This window comes from Pseudophryne corroboree, chromosome 11 (genome assembly GCF_028390025.1).
Source record: "Pseudophryne corroboree isolate aPseCor3 chromosome 11, aPseCor3.hap2, whole genome shotgun sequence".
In the NCBI taxonomy this organism is placed as follows: Eukaryota; Metazoa; Chordata; class Amphibia; order Anura; family Myobatrachidae; genus Pseudophryne; species Pseudophryne corroboree.
Window position 1 is genome coordinate 231,095,404 of NC_086454.1, and position 17,971 is coordinate 231,113,374.

Sequence of the window (17,971 nt, forward strand, 5' to 3'; positions counted from 1 at the left end):
TTTCTCCTGTTTTTTTTTTTTTTTAAAGAGGCAATCCTTTACATGGCAATACCAGGTTGATTTTAACACTTTTTAAAAAAACAGGATAACTCTCACAATATAACTCACTTTCGGATTCTCATATCCTGTTACATTTACCCCCAATATCTCTACTTAATAGCTATCAGTATACTGTATGCCATTGTTACTATTAAGAAAGTGTGCCTACGTGTTCCCATTGTTATGAACCACAAGCAGTGGTTCATTCCTGTTTGTTTTCCGTTTATATATTTTGTATTCTAGTTCTGTTCGCATGCCAGGATTTCCATTACACCTGTTTAGAAGACTCTTGTTGGCCGCCGGTGGTGAGTCTGTGTAATTGCAGCCTGTTTTCTATGGGTTAATTCTCACCTGCAGGTGTTTGTGCAATTACCTTGTGCCTGGTTTCCAGCCATCCTGATTGGGGTATGTTCCCTTATTAGCTAGCTAACTCTGCAGTTCTGAGCTGGTGATAGACGTTTTGCTAAGATACCTGTATGTTCCTGAATTGAGTCTTGTCCAGTATTGCATCTGTGTCCAGGTCCTGTCTGATACTGGAATCCTGTGTACTCAGCTCTGGCAGAGTCCAGAGCTTCCTGTGAGCTGTTTCTGCCCTGGTGTGTTCCTGTGATCCAGTAGCCCTGAGTCCAGAGTCCTGAGTCCTGGTGTCCGTAGCCTGTTAAAGATATCTGATGGCTTTCCTGTTATGTGAGCCTGTGACTGCAGCTTTGGGGTTCCCGTCCATCCGCCTGTGTGCACACCGGTGTCTTGAGTAGCGGCTTTGCCGCACCTTACGGCCTTGGCCGTATCTGTCCATTATATTCTGCTAAGATACCTGTATGTTCCTGAATTGAGTCTTGTCCAGTATTGCATCTGTGTCCAGGTCCTGTCTGATACTGGAATCCTGTGTACTCAGCTCTGGCAGAGTCCAGAGCTTCCTGTGAGCTGTTTCTGCCCTGGTGTGTTCCTGTGATCCAGTAGCCCTGAGTCCAGAGTCCTGAGTCCTGGTGTCCGGAGCCTGTTAAAGATATCTGATGGCTTTCCTGTTATGTGAGCCTGTGACTGCGGCTTTGGGGTTCCCGTCCATCCGCCTGTGTGCACACCGGTGTTGTGAGTATCTGTCCATTATATTTGCTTTGGATTTTCTGCAGAGGGTTCTGCATATGCTGTCATCGCCGGTACACCGTAGTATTGTGTCGGCTTGTGGACAGCATTTCCTTTGTTGTTGTTAGTCTTGGCGGCTGTGCCGCACATACTTTTGTTTAAGTTCTGTAGTTGCCCCTAATTCGGGTTTCTGTTTAGTTAGAGGTTTCCCTTGTTCTCGCCCCATCTCAGTTTACACCTTGTCTCCAACTAAGACCAGGGGGCATCGGAGTTGGGCAGACATAATCCGCCCTTCAAACGTGGCTGCCGTGGGCTCAAGCAAACATAGTCTCACAGGCGTAGACTGACCACGCGGGTGGAACAACGGAGTCAGGGTTTCTGTAGGGGTTGCTGCTGAACTCAATTCCCATTCCAGTATTACGTTCCTGTACTTGGGGCTCATCCGCCCAGTTCCAGGAGTACCAAGTACAGTGAGCGTAACATTATCACCAGCCATACAACAAAAAAGAAACAAAGCTAAATAGTAGTTTTTTCTTTTTTGGTCCAGGCCAGTGTTTAGAATCCAGTCCGGTGTTCAGAATCCAGCCCGGTGTTTAGAATCCAGCCCAGTCTTGTCTTGTCTTGTCTAGTTTGAAATCCTCCTATGTCTACTATGCAAGCCCTGCAGGCGTCTCTCTCAGCCCTGAACTCTGCTTTCAGTGCTTTGAAACCTGATCGGCTGGAAGTTTTGCAGCAATCCTTAAAGCAACTGCAAAACCTTCTGACCAAAATTTTGTTTATCCTGCCTGAATTTGTTGAGAGTTCATCTATCTCTAAAAAGACTCTTGCTCACAATGTTGTGACAAGAGAATCCTCAGGTTTGGTTGGAGAGAAAAGGTTTAAAAGTTTTCTGCGGCCCAGGCTCTCAGAAGAGGAGCATCTGCGTTGCAGAAACTTAAATTTATGCTTATATTGTGGGGGTTTAGGCCACTATCTGTAGACCTGTGAGTTGCACAAGCCAAAGTGTGGCGACAAGTCCTACCCTCTGGCCAAGTTGAGTCAGAATTCAAGACCTACTCCTGTCTCTACTGTGGCAGAGGTACTTGTCACAAAACCCACACTAAAAAGCACTCTGTCCTATAATTGGGGTCCTTGGGCTAGGGAGCCCCATTATAGATTCAGGAACCAAAGGAGAATGTTTCTCTCATCTCTTGACTTTCCTGTTGAATCAAAGTTGCAAACCCCGGTAGTGGAATCTCAGGGTCCTGAAGCGGTGCCCGATGCCCAGGGTCCTGAAGTGGTGCCCGATGCCCAGGGTCCTGAAGTGGTGCCTGATGCCCAGGGTCCTGAAACGGTGCCTGATGCCCGGGGTCCTGAAGTGGCGCCTGATGCTCGGGGTCCTGGAGTGGTGCCTGATGCTTGGGGTCCTGGTGTGGCACCTGATGCTCGGGGTCCTGGAGTGGCGCCTGATGCTCAGGGTCCTGGAGTGGCGCCTGATGCTCGGGGTCCTGGAGTGGTGCCCGATGATCTGGGCCTAGGAGCGGTGCCCGATGCTCTGGGCCTAGGAGCGGTGCCTGATGCTCTGGGCCTAGGAGCAGTGCCTGATGCTCGGGGCCTAGGAGCAGTGCCCGATGCTCGGGGTCGAAGAGGGGCATCGAATATAATAGCTCAGGTGTCAATCCCAGAGGGGGTCTTTGAGGCTGTGTACCCAGGTGGGGTCTCGAGAGGCACAGCCCCAGAGAAGGGTCTAGATGTCACTTCCCCGGAAAGGGACTCAAGAGGCATAGCTTTAGTGGAGGTATTTAAGGCCACTGCCCCAGAGCGGGTACCAAAGGCCACTGACCAAGAGGGGGTCCCGAAGGCCACTGCCCCAAAGAGGGTCCCGAAAGCCACTGCCCCAAAGAGGATCCTGAAGGCCACAGCCTCGAGTAAGGTCAGTAGTGAAAAGTAGTGACCTGGTCCTAGCAATGCACTCCAGTCAGTCAGATGGGAAGGAAGCAGATCCTGACTCTGTTGATATCTCAACATCTATAGTCTTTGATGGGGACTTAGTCCAATTTCTGGCGCTTTACAAACACTACTTCACCATTATGCTGCCTAGACCATTTTTGGGCATCACCTCAGAGAATCTGGTGTTCTATCTGATATATTCCTTTAGAGGGGAGCCTTTAGAATAGGCATCCAACTTAGTTAAAAATGAAGATGCCATTCTTCAGGATCCCCCGGCATTCAGTGATGCAGTTATTAAGAGATATGGTTCCAAAAAAATTGGTTCAGGTTCCTCTAGGTCACCCATCTTATCTGCTGAGAGTCCACCGAATGTTATAAACTCGGCACAAAAGTATCAGCCTATTGCTTTGACTGTGGGATGTGCTTTTCTATCTTCTTCTAGCAGTACTTCTGAAAGTTCAGCCCCCAATGTTTAAAAAACAATCTCTGGACTGAACCCAGCCTTGCTGGAAGATAATATCAGTTCAGACAATGTTTGGGGAATTGCTTTGGTCAGACCTCAAGAATCATGTAAAAAAAGAAGAAAAATAAATAATTGCTGACTCTTGCCTTGTTAAAAAAAAAGGTGTTTTTTTTCCCTGTCCAGTGGCCTCCATCAAGGGGGGGAGGGCACTGTTACAAGCTGTTGCCAAAGCTTGTTTCTGTTTTCTTGCCTGTTAAAGCAGTGTGTCAGGGTTTTTTTTATGTGTCCCTTGTTTTGGAAAACCTGAATTTTGGGGTCCGTTGACCCCTCCTCAAGGGGGGGCACTGTTATGAGCCACGGCAGTGGCTCATTTCTGTTTTGCATTTTGGTTATGTATTTTATGTTGTACTCCTGTTTCTGTCCTCCTTGGCTTTTGTGGGGTGTCCGGAGTCCACCCTTAAGGAGAGGGTACTGTTATGAACCACAAGCAGTGGTTCATTCCTGTTTGTTTTTTCCGTTTATGTATTTTGTATTCTAGTTCTGTTCGCATGCCAGGATTTCCATTACACCTGTTTAGAAGACTCTTGTTGGCCGCCGGTGGTGAGTCTGTGTAATTGCAGCCTGTTTTCTATGGGTTAATTCTCACCTGCAGGTGTTTGTGCAATTACCTTGTGCCTGGCTTCCAGCCATCCTGATTGGGGCATGTTCCCTTATTAGCTAGCTAACTCTGCAGTTCTGAGCTGGTGATAGACATTCTGCTAAGATACCTGTATGATCCTGAATTGAGTCTTGTCCAGTATTGCATCTGTGTCCAGGTCCTGTCTGATACTGGAAACCTGTGTACTCAGCTCTGGCAGAGTCCAGAGCTTCCTGTGAGCTGTTTCTGCCCTGGTATGTTCCTGTGATCCAGTAGCCCTGAGTCCTGGTGTCCGGAGCCCTTTAAAGATATCTGATGGCTTTCCTGTTATGTGAACCTGTGACTGCGGCTTTAGGGTTCCCGTCCATCCGCCTTTGTGCACACCGGTGTCGTGAGTAGCGGCTTTGCTGCACCTTACGGCCTTGGCCGTATCTGTCCATTATATTTGCTTTGGATTTTCTGCAGAGGGTTCTGCATATGCTGTCATCGCCGGTACACCATAGTATTGTGTCGGCGTGTGGACAGCATTTTCTTTTGTTGTTGTTTGTCTTGGCGGCTGAGCCGCACATACTTTTGTTTAAGTTCTGTAGTTGCCCCTAATTCGGGTTTCTCTTTAGTTAGAGGTTCCCCTTGTTCTCGCCCCATCTCAGTTTATACCTTGTCTCCAACTAAGACCGGAGGGCATCGGAGTTGGGCAGACATAATCCGCCCTTCAAACGTGGCTGCCGTGGGCCCAAGCAAACATAGTCTCACAGGCGTAGACTGACCACGCAGGTGGAACAACGGAGTCAGGGTTTCTGTAGGGGTTGCTGCTGAACTCAATTCCCACTCCAGCATTACATTCCTGTACTTGGGGCTCATCCGCCCAGTTCCAGGAGTACCAAGTACAGTGAGCGTAACATTATCACCAGCCATACAACAAAAAAGAAACAAAGCTAAATAGTAGTTTTTTCTTTTTTTGTCCAGTCCTGTGTTTAGAATCCAGTCCGGTGTTCAGAATCCAGCCCGGTGTTTAGAATTCAGCCCAGTCTTGTCTTGTCTTGTCTAGTTCAGAATCCAGCCAAGTCTTGTCTTGTCTAGTTTGAAATCCTCCTATGCCTACTATGCAAGCCCTGCAGGCGTCTCTCTCAGCCCTGAACTCTGCTTTCAGTGCTTTGAAACCTGAGCGGCTGGAAGTTTTGCAGCAATCCTTAAAGCAACTGCAAAACCTTCTGACCAAAATTTTGCTTATCCTGCCTGAATTTGTTGAGAGTTCATCTATCTCTAAAGAGACTCTTGCTCACAATGTTGTGACAAGAGAATCCTCAGGTTTGGTTGGAGAGAAAAGGTTTAAAAGTTTTCTGCGGCCCAGGCTCTCAGAAGAGGAGCATCTGCGTTGCAGATACTTAAATTTATGCTTATATTGTGGGGGTTTAGGCCACTATCTGCAGACCTGTGAGTTGCACAAGCCAAAGTGTGGCGACAAATCCTACCCTCTGGCCAAGTTGAGTCAGGATTCAAGACCTACTCCTGTCTCTACTGTGGCAGAGGTACTTGTCACAAAACACACACTAAAAAGCACTCTGTCCTATAATTGGGGTCCTTGGGCTAGGGAGCCCCATTATAGATTCAGGAACCAAAGGAGAATGTTTCTCTCATCTCTTGACTTTCCTGTTGAATCAAAGTTGCAAACCCCGGTAGTGGAATCTCAGGGTCCTGAAGCGGTGCCCGATGCCCAGGGTCCTGAAGTGGTGCCCGATGCCCAAGGTCCTGAAACGGTGCCTGATGCCCGGGGTCCTGAAGCGGCGCCTGATGCTCGGGGACCTGGAGTGGTGCCTGATGCTTGGGGTCCTGGTGTGGCACCTGATGCTAGGGGTCCTGGAGTGGCGCCTGATGCTCAGGGTCCTGGAGTGGCACCTAATGCTCGGGGTCCTGGAGTGGTGCCCAATGCTCTTGGCCTAGGAGCGGTGCCCGATGCTCTGGGCCTAGGAGCGGTGCCTGATGCTCTGGGCCTAGGAGCGGTGCCTGATGCTTGGGGCCTAGGAGCAGTGCCCAATGCTCGGGGTCGAAGAGGGGCATCGAATATAATAGCTCAGGTGTCAATCCCAGAGGGGGTCTTTGAGGCTGTGTATCCAGGTGGGGTCTTGAGAGGCACAGCCCAAGAGAAGGGTCTAGATGTCACTTCCCCGGAAAGGGACTCAAGAGGCATAGCTTTAGTGGAGGTATTTAAGGCCACTGCCCCAGAGGGGGTCCCGAAGGCTACTGCCCCAGAGGGGATACCGAAGGCCACTGCCCCAGAGGGGGTCCTGAAGGCCACTGCCCCAGAGGAGGTCCCAAAGGCCACTGCCCCAAAGAAGGTCCCGAAAGCCACTGCCCCAAAGAGGATCCCGAAGGCCACAGCCTTGAGTAAGGTCAGTAGTGACCTGGTCCTAACAATGCACTCCAGTCAGTCAGATGGGAAGGAAGCAGATCCTGACTCTGTTGATATCTCAACATCTATAGTCTTTGATGGGGACTTAGTCCAATTTCTGGCGCTTTACAAACACTACTTCACCATTATGCTGCCTAGACCATTTTTGGGCATCACCTCAGAGAATCTGGTGTTCTATCTGATATATTCCTTTAGAGGGGTGCCTTGAGAATAGGCATCCAACTTAGTTAAAAATGAAGATCCCATTCTTCAGGATCCCCCGGCATTCAGTGATGCAGTTATTAAGAGATATGGTTCCAAAGAAATTGGTTCAGGTTCCTCTAGGTCACCCATCTTATCTGCTGAGAGTCTACCGAATATTATAAACTTGGTACAAAAGTATCAGCCTATTGCTTTGACTGCGGGATGTGCTTTTCTATCTTCTTCTAGCAGTACTTCTGAAAGTTCAGCCCCCAAGGTTTAAAAACCAATCTCTGGACTGAACCCAGCCTTGCTGGAAGGTAATATCAATTCAGACAATGTTTGGGGAATTGCTTTGGTCAGACCTCAAGAATCATGTAAAAAAAGAAGAAAAATAAATAATTGCTGACTCTTGCCTTGTTAAAAAAAAAAAAAGATTCTTCGCTGTCTTGTGTCCAGTGGCCTCCGTCAAAGGGGGGGGGGGGCACTGTTACAAGCTGTTGCCACAGCTTGTTTCTGTTTTCTTGCCTGTTAGACCAGTGTGTCAGGTTTTTTTTATGTATCCCTTGTCTTGGAAAACCTGAATTTTGGGGTCCGTTGACCCCTCCTCAAGGGGGGCACTGTTATGAGCCACGGCAGTGGCTCATTTCTGTTTTTCATTTTGGTTATGTATTTTATGTTGTACTCCTATTTCTGTCCCCCTTGGCTTTTGTGGGGTGTCCGGAGTCCACCCTTAAGGAGAGGGTACTGTTATGAACCACAAGCAGTGGTTCATTCCTGTTTGTTTTCTGTTTATGTATTTTGTATTCTAGTTCTGTTCGCATGCCAGGATTTCCATTACACCTGTTTAGAAGACTCTTTTTGGCCGCCGGTGGTGAGTCTGTGTAATTGCAGCCTGTTTTCTATGGGTTAATTCTCACCTGCAGGTGTTTGTGCAATTACCTTGTGCCTGGCTTCCAGCCATCCTGATTGGGGCATGTTCCCTTATTAGCTAGCTAACTCTGCAGTTCTGAGCTGGTGATAGACGTTCTGCTAAGATACCTGTATGTTCCTGAATTGAGTCTTGTCCAGTATTGCATTTGTGTCCAGGTCCTGTCTGATACTGGAATCCTGTGTACTCAGCTCTGGCAGAGTCCAGAGCTTCCTGTGAGCTGTTTCTGCCCTGGTGTGTTCCTGTGATCCAGTAGCCCTGAGTCCAGAGTCCTGAGTCCTGGTGTCCGGAGCCTGTTAAAGATATCTGATGGCTTTCCTGTTATGTGAGCCTGTGACTGCAGCTTTGGGGTTCCCGTCCATCCGCCTGTGTGCACACCGGTGTCTTGAGTAGCGGCTTTGCCGCACCTTACGGCCTTGGCCGTATCTGTCCATTATATTTGCTTTGGATTTTCTGCAGAGGGTTCTGCATATGCTGTCATCGCCGGTACACTGTAGTATTGTGTCGGCTTGTGGACAGCATTTCCTTTGTTGTTGTTTGTCTTGGCGGCTGAGCCGCACATACTTTTGTTTAAGTTCTGTAGTTGCCCCTAATTCGGGTTTCTGTTTAGTTAGAGGTTCCCCTTGTTCTCGCCCCGTCTCAGTTTACACCTTGTCTCCAACTAAGACCGGGGGGCATCGGAGTTGGGCAGACATAATCCGCCCTTCAAACGTGGCTGCCGTGGCCCAAGCAAACATAGTCTCACAGGCATAGACTGACCACGTTGGTGGAACAACGGAGTCAGGGTTTCTGTAGGGGTTGCTGCTGAACTCAATTGCCACCCCAGCATTACGTTCCTGTACTTGGGGCTCATCCGCCCAGTTCCAGGAGTACTAAGTACAGTGAGCGTAACATTATCACCAGCCATACAACAAAAAAGAAACAAAGCTAAATAATAGTTTTTTCTTTTTTGGTCCAGTCCGGTGTTTAGAATCCAGTCCGGTGTTTAGAATCCAGTCCGGTGTTCAGAATCCAGCCCGGTGTTAAGAATCCAGCCCAGTCTTGTCTTGTCTTGTCTAGTTCAGAATCCAGCCCAGTCTTGTCTTGTCTTGTCTTGTCTAGTTTAAAATCCTCCTATGCCTACTATGCAAGCCCTGCAGGCGTCTCTTTCAGCCCTGAACTCTGCTTTCAGTGCTTTGAAACCTGAGCGGCTGGAAGTTTTGCAGCAATCCATAAAGCAACTGCAAAACCTTCTGACCAAAATTTTGCTTATCCTGCCTGAATTTGTTGAGAGTTCATCTATCTCTAAAGAGACTCTTGCTCACAATGTTGTGACAAGAGAATCCTCAGGTTTGGTTGGAGAGAAAAGGTTTAAAAGTTTTCTGCGGCCCAGGCTCTCAGAAGAGGAGCATCTGCGTTGCAGAAACTTAAATTTATGCTTATATTGTGGGGGTTTAGGCCACTATCTGCAGACCTGTGAGTTGCACAAGCCAAAGTGTGGCGACAAGTCCTACCCTCTGGCCAAGTTGAGTCAGGATTCAAGACCTACGCCTGTCTCTACTGTGGCAGAGGTACTTGTCACACAACCCACACTAAAAAGCACTCTGTCCTATAATTGGGGTCCTTGGGCTAGGGAGCCCCATTATAGATTCAGGAACCAAAGGAGAATGTTTCTCTCATCTCTTGACTTTCCTGTTGAATCAGAGTTGCAAACCCCGGTAGTGGAATCTCAGGGTCCTGAAGCGGTGCCCGATGCCCAGGGTCCTGAAGCGGTGCCCAATGCCCAGGGTCCTGAAACGGTGCCTGATGCCCGGGGTCCTGAAGCGGCGCCTGATGCTCGTTGTTCTGGAGTGATGCCTGATGCTTGGGGTCCTGGTGTGGCACCTGATGCTCGGGGTCCTGGAGTGGCGCCTGATGCTCAGGGTCCTGGAGTGGCGCCTCATGCTCAGGGTCCTGGAGTGGTGCCAGATGCTCTGGGCCTAGGAGCGGTGCCCGATGCTCTGGGCCTAGGAGCGGTGCCCGATGCTCTGGGCCTAGGAGCGGTGCCTGATGCTCGGGGCCTAGGAGCAGTGCCCGATGCTCGGGGTCGAAGAGGGGCATCGAATATAATAGCTCAGGTGTCAATCCCAGAGGGGGTCTTTGAGGCTGTGTACCCAGGTGGGGTCTTGAGAGGCACAGCCCCAGAGAAGGGTCTAGATGTCACTTCCCCGGAAAGGGACTCAAAAGGCATAGCTTTAGTGGAGGTATTTAAGGCCACTGCCCCAGAGGGGGTCCCGAAGGCCACCACCCCAGAGGGGGTCCCGAAGGCCACTGCCCCAGAGGGGTCCCGAAGGCCACTGCCCCAGAGGAGGTCCCGAAGGCCACTGCCCCAAAGAGTGTCCTGAAAGCCACTGCCCCAAAAAGGATCCCGAAGGCCACAGCCTTGAGTAAGGTCAGTAGTGACCTGGTCCTAGCAATGCACTCCAGTCAGTCAGATGGGAAGGAAGCAGATCCTGACTCTGTTGATATCTCAACATCTATAGTCTTTGATGGGGACTTAGTCCAATTTCTGGCGCTTTACAAACACTACTTCACCATTATGCTGCCTAGACCATTTTTGGGCATCACCTCAGAGATTCTGGTGTTCTATCTGATATATTCCTTTAGAGGGGAGCCTTTAGAATAGGCATCCAACTTAGTTAAAAATGAAGATGCCATTCTTCAGGATCCCCCGGCATTCAGTGATGCAGTTATTAAGAGATATGGTTCCAAAGAAATTGGTTCAGGTTCCTCTAGGTCATCCATCTTATCTGCTGAGAGTCCACCGAATGTTATAAACTCGGCACAAAAGTATCAGCCTATTGCTTTGACTGTGGGATGTGCTTTTCTATCTTCTTCTAGCAGTACTTCTGAAAGTTCAGCCCCCAAGGTTTAAAAACCAATCTCTGGACTGAACCCAGCCATGCTGGAAGGTAATATCAGTTCAGACAATGTTTGGGGAATTGCTTTGGTCAGACCTCAAGAATCATGTAAAAAAAGAAGAAAAATAAATAATTGCTGACTTTTGCCTTGTTAAAAAAAAGTTTTTTCCCCCCTGTCTTGTGTCCAGTGGCCTCCGTCAAGGGGGGGAGGGGGGGGGGGGGGGTACTGTTACAAGCTGTTGCCACAGCTTGTTTCTGTTTTCTTGCCTGTTAGACCAGTGTTTTGGAAAACCTGAATTTTGGGGTCCGTTGACCCCTCCTCAAGGGGGGGGGGGCACTGTTATGAGCATTTTGGTTATGTATTTTATGTTGTACTCCTGTTTCTGTCCCCCATGGCTTTTGTGGGGTGTCCGGAGTCCACCCTTAAGGAGAGGGTACTGTTATGAACCACAAGCAGTGGTTCATTCCTGTTTGTTTTCCGTTTATGTATTTTGTATTCTAGTTCTGTTCGCATGCCAGGATTTCCATTACACCTGTTTAGAAGACTCTTGTTGGCCGCCGGTGGTGAGTCTGTGTAATTGCAGCCTGTTTTCTATGGGTTAATTCTCACCTGCAGGTGTTTGTGCAATTACCTTGTGCCTGGCTTCCAGCCATCCTGATTGGGGCATGTTCCCTTATTAGCTAGCTAACTCTGCAGTTCTGAGCTGGTGATAGACGTTCTGCTAAGATACCTGTATGTTCCTGAATTGAGTCTTGTCCAGTATTGCATCTGTGTCCAGGTCCTGTCTGATACTGGAATCCTGTGTCCTCAGCTCTGGCAGAGTCCAGAGCTTCCTTTGAGCTGTTTCTGCCCTGGTGTGTTCCTGTGATCCAGTAGCCCTGAGTCCAGAGTCCTGAGTCCTGGTGTCCGGAGCCTGTTAAAGACATATGATGTGAGCCTGTGACTGCGGCTTTGGGGTTCCCGTCCATCCGCCTGTGTGCACACCGGTGTCGGGAGTAGCGGCTTTGCCGCACCTTACGGCCTTGGCCGTATCTGTCCGTTATATTTGCTTTGGATTTTCTGCAGAGTTCTGCATATGCTGTCATCGCCGGTACACAGTAGTATTGTGTCGGCGTGTGGACAGCATTTCCTTTGTTGTTGTTTGTCTTGGCAGCTGACCCGCACATACTTTTGTTTGAGTTCTGTAGTTGCCCCTAATTCGGGTTTTCTGTTTAGTTAGAGGTTCCCCTTGTTCTCGCCCCGTCTCAGTTTACGCCTTGTCTCCAACTAAGACCGGGGGGCATAGGAGTTGGGCAGACATAATCCGCCCTTCAAACGCGGCTGCCGTGGGCCCAAGCAAACATAGTCTCGCAGGCATAGACTGACCACGCAGGTGGAACAACGGAGTCAGGGTTTCTGTAGGGTTTGCTGCTGAACTCAATTCCCACTCCAGCATTACATTCCTGTACTTGGGGCTCATCCGCCCAGTTCCAGGAGTACCAAGTACAGTGAACGTAACACCCATTACACAATGTACCCAACAACAACTTGTATACCATTTGTCCCATTGATGTCAGTTTGCAATCTGCTCTTGTCTTCCAGTTTTTCACTTCTTGACTTTGAAACACTTGCTAGTGAACAAGGATGGGATTCAGCCTCTACCCAACTGTTAGTGATTGAAAGTTTGGGTCGCTACCTATTTTTCACTGTGAAATAACATATGTCCAAATCTCCAGTAGATACACTACTTGAGAAGTAGCCAATGGAGATGAGTTTATAGAGTTCTGGATGCCTTAAAAATCTTACTCATACTTGTGGGTAAATTTAATAGGGTGCGAGAAGCCGGAAGTGTGGGAGTTTGTGAGAGAATGCCCATATTTTTAAAGCAGGAATAAATCAACCTGAATAACATTTTCCCCTTTGTGTTTGTCTCTAACATGACAAATCTGAGATTCAATGAATAGATGGAATTTATGTAATCTATAGTCTAAGCTGCAGCCAATGCAGGAAGAGAGCCTGGATTCCCAGCACACATGGATGTGCTCAGCTCTATGAAATTGCTCTGTGCCATGTGTAGCAATGGTTCCGTATGACCATAATAAACTCTTGTTATGTCACATTTACTGCAGAAAAAAGATGACAAAGCCTACTGTGACTGCAGGGGCTGAACTGCCGGAGACAAAGGAGTCTGTTGCTGCCAGGCTATAGTCCTAAAGGGGGCATCTCTACTCCATTGTCCCAGCCAGCTTCAAGACCAGTGCTGTATACTAAGGGGTAAATTTACTAAGATTCGTATTTTCCAGAATCATGTCCAAGTTCAATCACGAATGACATCGACAGTGTAAAATTGCAACTTTTTGAATTGATTACGACTAATTTACTAAGCTGTCGTATTCGTGTTTTTCGTTTCTTCCGATGTCGATGTCATTCGTGCTTTTCTGCTGTAGATTGCGGCCGCGTTTGCTGTTTCGCGGCCGCGTTTATGTGTTTTTTTTACGACTGCGTCACATGTCTGTTACGGCAGTGATTTAGAAATTGCTGCCGCGTTTTTAGTCCTAAGTTTCGTTTTCGTCACGCAGCCGTGATTGGTTGTATTCGTGAAGGAGGAGTGTCTGTGCATATTACTATAAAACCGCCCCAAACACACCGCACCTCGTGGGTTTAGCTAGTGGAGAGGAGAGAGGAAGGTGTATTTGGAGTTGGTGAGTTTGGTGGAGTTTTTGGTGGATTTGGAGAGGAGTTTGGTGATTGTTGAGTGCTGTACTGTGTGTGTAAGTAGTCTTGTCATATTTGTAGTATTGTTTTTTCACAGTTTGTCTACTTTTTTGTCCTTGTTTTTTTTTTACAGTCTTTTGTCATTGTTTGTGAGTGAGTGAGTGAGTGAGTGAGTGAGTGAGTGAGTGAGCGTGTGTGTTGGCTGTGTGGTGTGTAGTAGTAGGAGTAGTGGAGGAGTGTGTTTTGTGTTTTGATTTTTCAGTGTTTTTTGTCGTTTGTCATGTCAGACTCAGAGGTCAGTGTGGTGGCGGAGGTTAGTGAGGTGGAGGCTGGTAGTGAGGTGGAGGCTGGTAGTGAGGTGGAGGCTGGTAGTGAGGTGGAGGCTGTTAGTGAGGTGGAGGGGGGTAGTGAGAGGAAGGAGGTTAGTGAGGAGGAGGAGGAGGGGGTGCCTGTTGCTGTATTTTCCAGTGATAGTGATGGTGTTGTGGCTCCGCAGCCACGCACCACTACCAAGACTGGCAGGAATATTAAGTTCAGCTATGCTGAAAACATGGCTTTGGTGCGTGAGCTGATGAAGCACCATCGCCAATTGTTTGGTCAGGATGCTGGCAAGGTGTCCTCCCGCAGGAAGTCTGTCCTGTGGGGGCAAGTAATACTTGCCGTGAATAGTGAGGGTGTGGTGAGGCGGACTGAGGACACGTGCCGCAAGAGGTTTTATGATATAAAGCGGCGTGTCAAGGCCAAGATGGCCAAAGAGTCCAAATCTGCACGAAAAACCGGAGGTGGCCCCCCTTTCCGGGCCACCTATCGGGACTGGGAGGAGCCTGTGCGGGCATTGATTCCTGCCGAAGTGGTGTCTGCTACTCATGTCCGGGATTCGGACCGACCCACGCAGGATGGTAAGTTTGATTTGTTAGATTTTTATTTAAATGTCCTCTAAATGTTGTAAATGTCATTTTTAAAGGGTAAAGGATGCATAAATTGTGTTTCACATATTTCAGGCCTATGCACCCTTAAGGTGTGTTTGTGTTTCGAATTTGCTTTTTTCACCTTGCATTGGCTGTTTGGTAAATTTAATATTGCGCAAAAACATGTGCAATGGCTGCTGTTTTTTTTTTTAAATAAAATATTTTTTGCGATATTGCTTGGACATCTGTGTTGTATGCTTATTTTAAAAATATTTTTAGATTTATTTACTTCTGAAAAACGGTGCAATTATTCCAATATTACATTTTTCAAACATTTGCAAGTAGTCAATCTCTGCAATATCTGAGGCATAATTCTCAAATGTAACAGATTTATTGTGTGCAACATCATGTACATTTGGATATACAACACAAAATAATGAAGCTTGAAGCTCTTAATCAGAAATTATTTGTTTATCCAATACCTAATAGATGGTTACAGTACACTAAGGCTTTGCAGTTATAATTTTTACACAAAGCATGGTAATAATGTTTGGTCCACTTTTTCAACAGTCCCACAGACCAGCCGGCCAGACAGGCCTCAGACAAGTCAGGATGAGGCTGGGATTGCAGGTAAGACTTCACTGTAGTCACATATTCTGAAAACACATAGAAGTACAAAATATTAATGTTTATATTTTCACATAGGTTCTGCTTCTGGAAGCCGACCTCCTGTAAGGCGCCCATCACAGGGCTCGGGCCACTTACCCAGGAGGCCAAGTAAGACACGACGTCTTGGCACGGAATCTGCGGCTCCATCATCCCCACCCAGGCGACGCATTTCGGCAGTGTCACCCCAGCCACCACTGGCACTATTGGCGAGTTCGCAGAGTGATGAGCCCCGATCACCTCAGTTATCTGGTGAGTAAAAACAGAAATTAAACACATAGGCAATAATATACACAGTACAGTTAATATGTTGTTAGTTGGTTTTGAGATTACATGTTTTCCAGAACAAGCAATGTGATGTTACGTCTTCAATTGCTAAAGGTGAAAATGTTTTTTTTTAAAAGGTCTTAGTGGATGATCTCGCCAACATCATTTTTAATAAATAACAGACATTTGTTTAAAATTTGGCCACACACGTGCACATTAAAATAAAATACCAATAAAATTCCCAAACAAAAACAGCATCCACAACATTATATTGTTCACACATCTCCCCTGTCCAGTATGTAGATGGCTTACTGGCTCCGCTCATCTGGACTATCCAGGTAAGTAGTCTATATCGTGGTCAGGGGAGGTGATATAACACTGTAATGCTGTGGAGGGGAGGTAGTTAGGTGTGGATTATGCAAATCTGTCTATGTGGCCGCCTGTGTTGGTATATATGTTTTTGAACAAAAAAAACATTATAAGTTTTGAAAAACAACGCCAAAAACTATACAAATGGAGTATTATGAATGTAGTAATGTGTAGAAGTAGCCTTTAAACAAATTGACAAATAAACATTGCATGTTGGCCACCCCATACAGAGCCCAGCTTGATGGCCGACGTGGACCAGCAGGGACAAGACCAACAGGCAACCATCACACTGCAACTTACACCTGTTGACCCAAGCCAGCCAATACAGCTGCAGGATATCCCCCAAGCCTCCATCAGTCCACAACTGGCACAAGCTCCGCCCCCAACCCAAATACCAGATGACTTTTGGGCCAGTTGGACAAGCCAACAGGCCCAAAGCAATGCCAGCCTGAACGCACATACACAACACCTTGCCAGTCTGCCCCATCATCTACCGCGCATTAGTCGCAACTCGGGCAGACTGATTGTACAAGTAGGGCGAATGGCAACCTCAATGGAGCAAATAAGGGCTGACAACAGCCAAATGCTTGCTCATTTAACGCGCATCATAGATGAGCAACAGCGCCATCAGCAGGCACTCGTTCAGCTCATTCAGCACAACCAGGTTGTGAATGAGTCCTTATCCCGGATTGTAGCCAGCCACACTGCAACCAACACTCAACTGATTGCAAGCATTAATAATTTGAGCAGCAATATTACATTGATGGGAGCTCACCAAGTAACCTCCAGCTCGGGGACCACGACCCCTATCCAAACGCCAGTAACCTCCCCTGTTCGGCGTTCCTCCAGAGCACGTGCCAGTGAGCCAGCACAAAGCACAGCACCCAGCACACACAAGCGGAAAAAATAACCCCAATGTGATTTGCAAAATAAAAATTTGTATTTGACAAACACACAACTTCCTGTGTCCGTCTCAAACATTGTCGAAGCTGCTCTGTATGTATGTATGTTTTTCATGGGTAATGACTGAAAATGTATTTTTAGCATAAACTAAGTACAATGTACACACCACTATAAACAACAAACAGTAAGTTACAAAACACACAATAGAAAGTAGTGTAAAGTGTTTAGTCAAGGATAATTACAGCCTACTAAAACTGACCTGAAAAATAGCGCAGGATCACTTCTTGCCGTACCTGCCTCCCTACATATGTACTCACACTGTCACCAGATGGGTCTAACTCCTCTGCTTGCTGACTGCTTTCTCCCTCATCATGTGCCAGATGTTGGTTTAAACACAGATTATGGAGAAAACAGCAGCAGAACACAATTCTAGTCACCTTTGAGGGACTATACAACAAAAGGCCTGCAGATTTATCCAGACACCGAAACCGTGACTTCAGCACACCAAAACATCTTTCTATCACATTCCGCGTAGCCTTATGTGCATGATTGTAACTGTGTTCAGCAGGAGAATCAGGTTGGGACAATGGAGTAAGGAGCCAAGAGTAGCAGCCGTAACCCCCATCACCTGAAAAACAGATATAGTCAACATTAGTACATATGTTAGATTATTCTTTCACCTAATCAAAACTCGAGTTTGTAGTTAAAAGACATACACACAAAACATTTTAAACATACCCAACAGCCAGCCATCAGGCATTTGTCCGTCCTCAAATTTATCGAAGAGCGATGACTGACTGAGGATGAAGGAGTCATGGCAGCCACCAGGGTAACCTGCAACAACACTCATAATTTTTATGTTTGCATCACAGACCACCTGGACATTAGTTGATTGTGCCAGATGCCTATTAGTATATATATATTGGCGGCCCTTAGGTGATCTCAGCTGAACGTGTGTGCAATCTATGGCCCCCAGCACATTGGGCATGCCAGCAAGCTCATAGAAAGCTACCCTGACAGCACTCCACTCCGACTCCTCGGTAGGGAAGCAGATTGAGGCATTAATGTGTGGCTCCAACACATCCAAAACCTGAGTGGACATTAAACAAGCTAAGGTGAGTGTCATGTTAGGTATTCTCTACAATACTGTGTTGTTTGTACTTACAGAAGCAACACTTAGACATAACCGCCTATGTATTTTTAGACTCACCTGATTCAAATATCTGGAAAAGGTGGGCTGTGAGATACCAATGACGTCGCCTGCCACAGCCTGGAAGCTCCCAGTAGCCATAAAGTGTAACACAGCCAGGAGTTTGTGTAGGCCTGAGACAGAGCGAGAGCGTGCTGTCTCAGGGTCTATGCCCAGTTTGACAAGGTCATACAGGTGGAAAATGTTGGTTCTATTTAGGCGGAACATCTGTATGACCCTATCATCGGACAATGCATTTAAGTTTAAACGCCCTCTAAAAAAACGAGGCTGGCGTAGCCTCCGCGGTACCTGGACAACCTGTTGACCATGTTCACTTACCTGGGCCTGATTCCTGGAAGCCTCATGGAGCAGTCTAAGGTATCCCACAGCAAACCAAAAATCATTGGCACACACCACAGCCGC

General features: G+C 47.4%; 1 protein-coding gene across 1 annotated transcript; it reads left to right on the forward strand.

The window, feature by feature from the left end:
* Nucleotides 1–14,649: 14,649 nt before the first annotated feature.
* Nucleotides 14,650–16,398, forward strand: LOC134970126 (uncharacterized). Its single transcript, XM_063946179.1, has 3 exons — nt 14,650–14,784; nt 14,860–15,072; nt 15,687–16,398. Exon 3 carries the CDS (start codon nt 15,698–15,700, stop codon nt 16,364–16,366), a length of 669 nt encoding a protein of 222 aa, XP_063802249.1. The 5' UTR covers nt 14,650–14,784; nt 14,860–15,072; nt 15,687–15,697; the 3' UTR covers nt 16,367–16,398.
* The last annotated feature ends 1,573 nt before the right edge of the window (nt 16,399–17,971 follow it).

Coding starts and splice junctions, on each gene's coding strand:
- LOC134970126 (XM_063946179.1), top strand. CDS start 15,698: ATGGCCGACGTGGACCAGCAGGGACAAGACCAACAGGCAACCATCACA.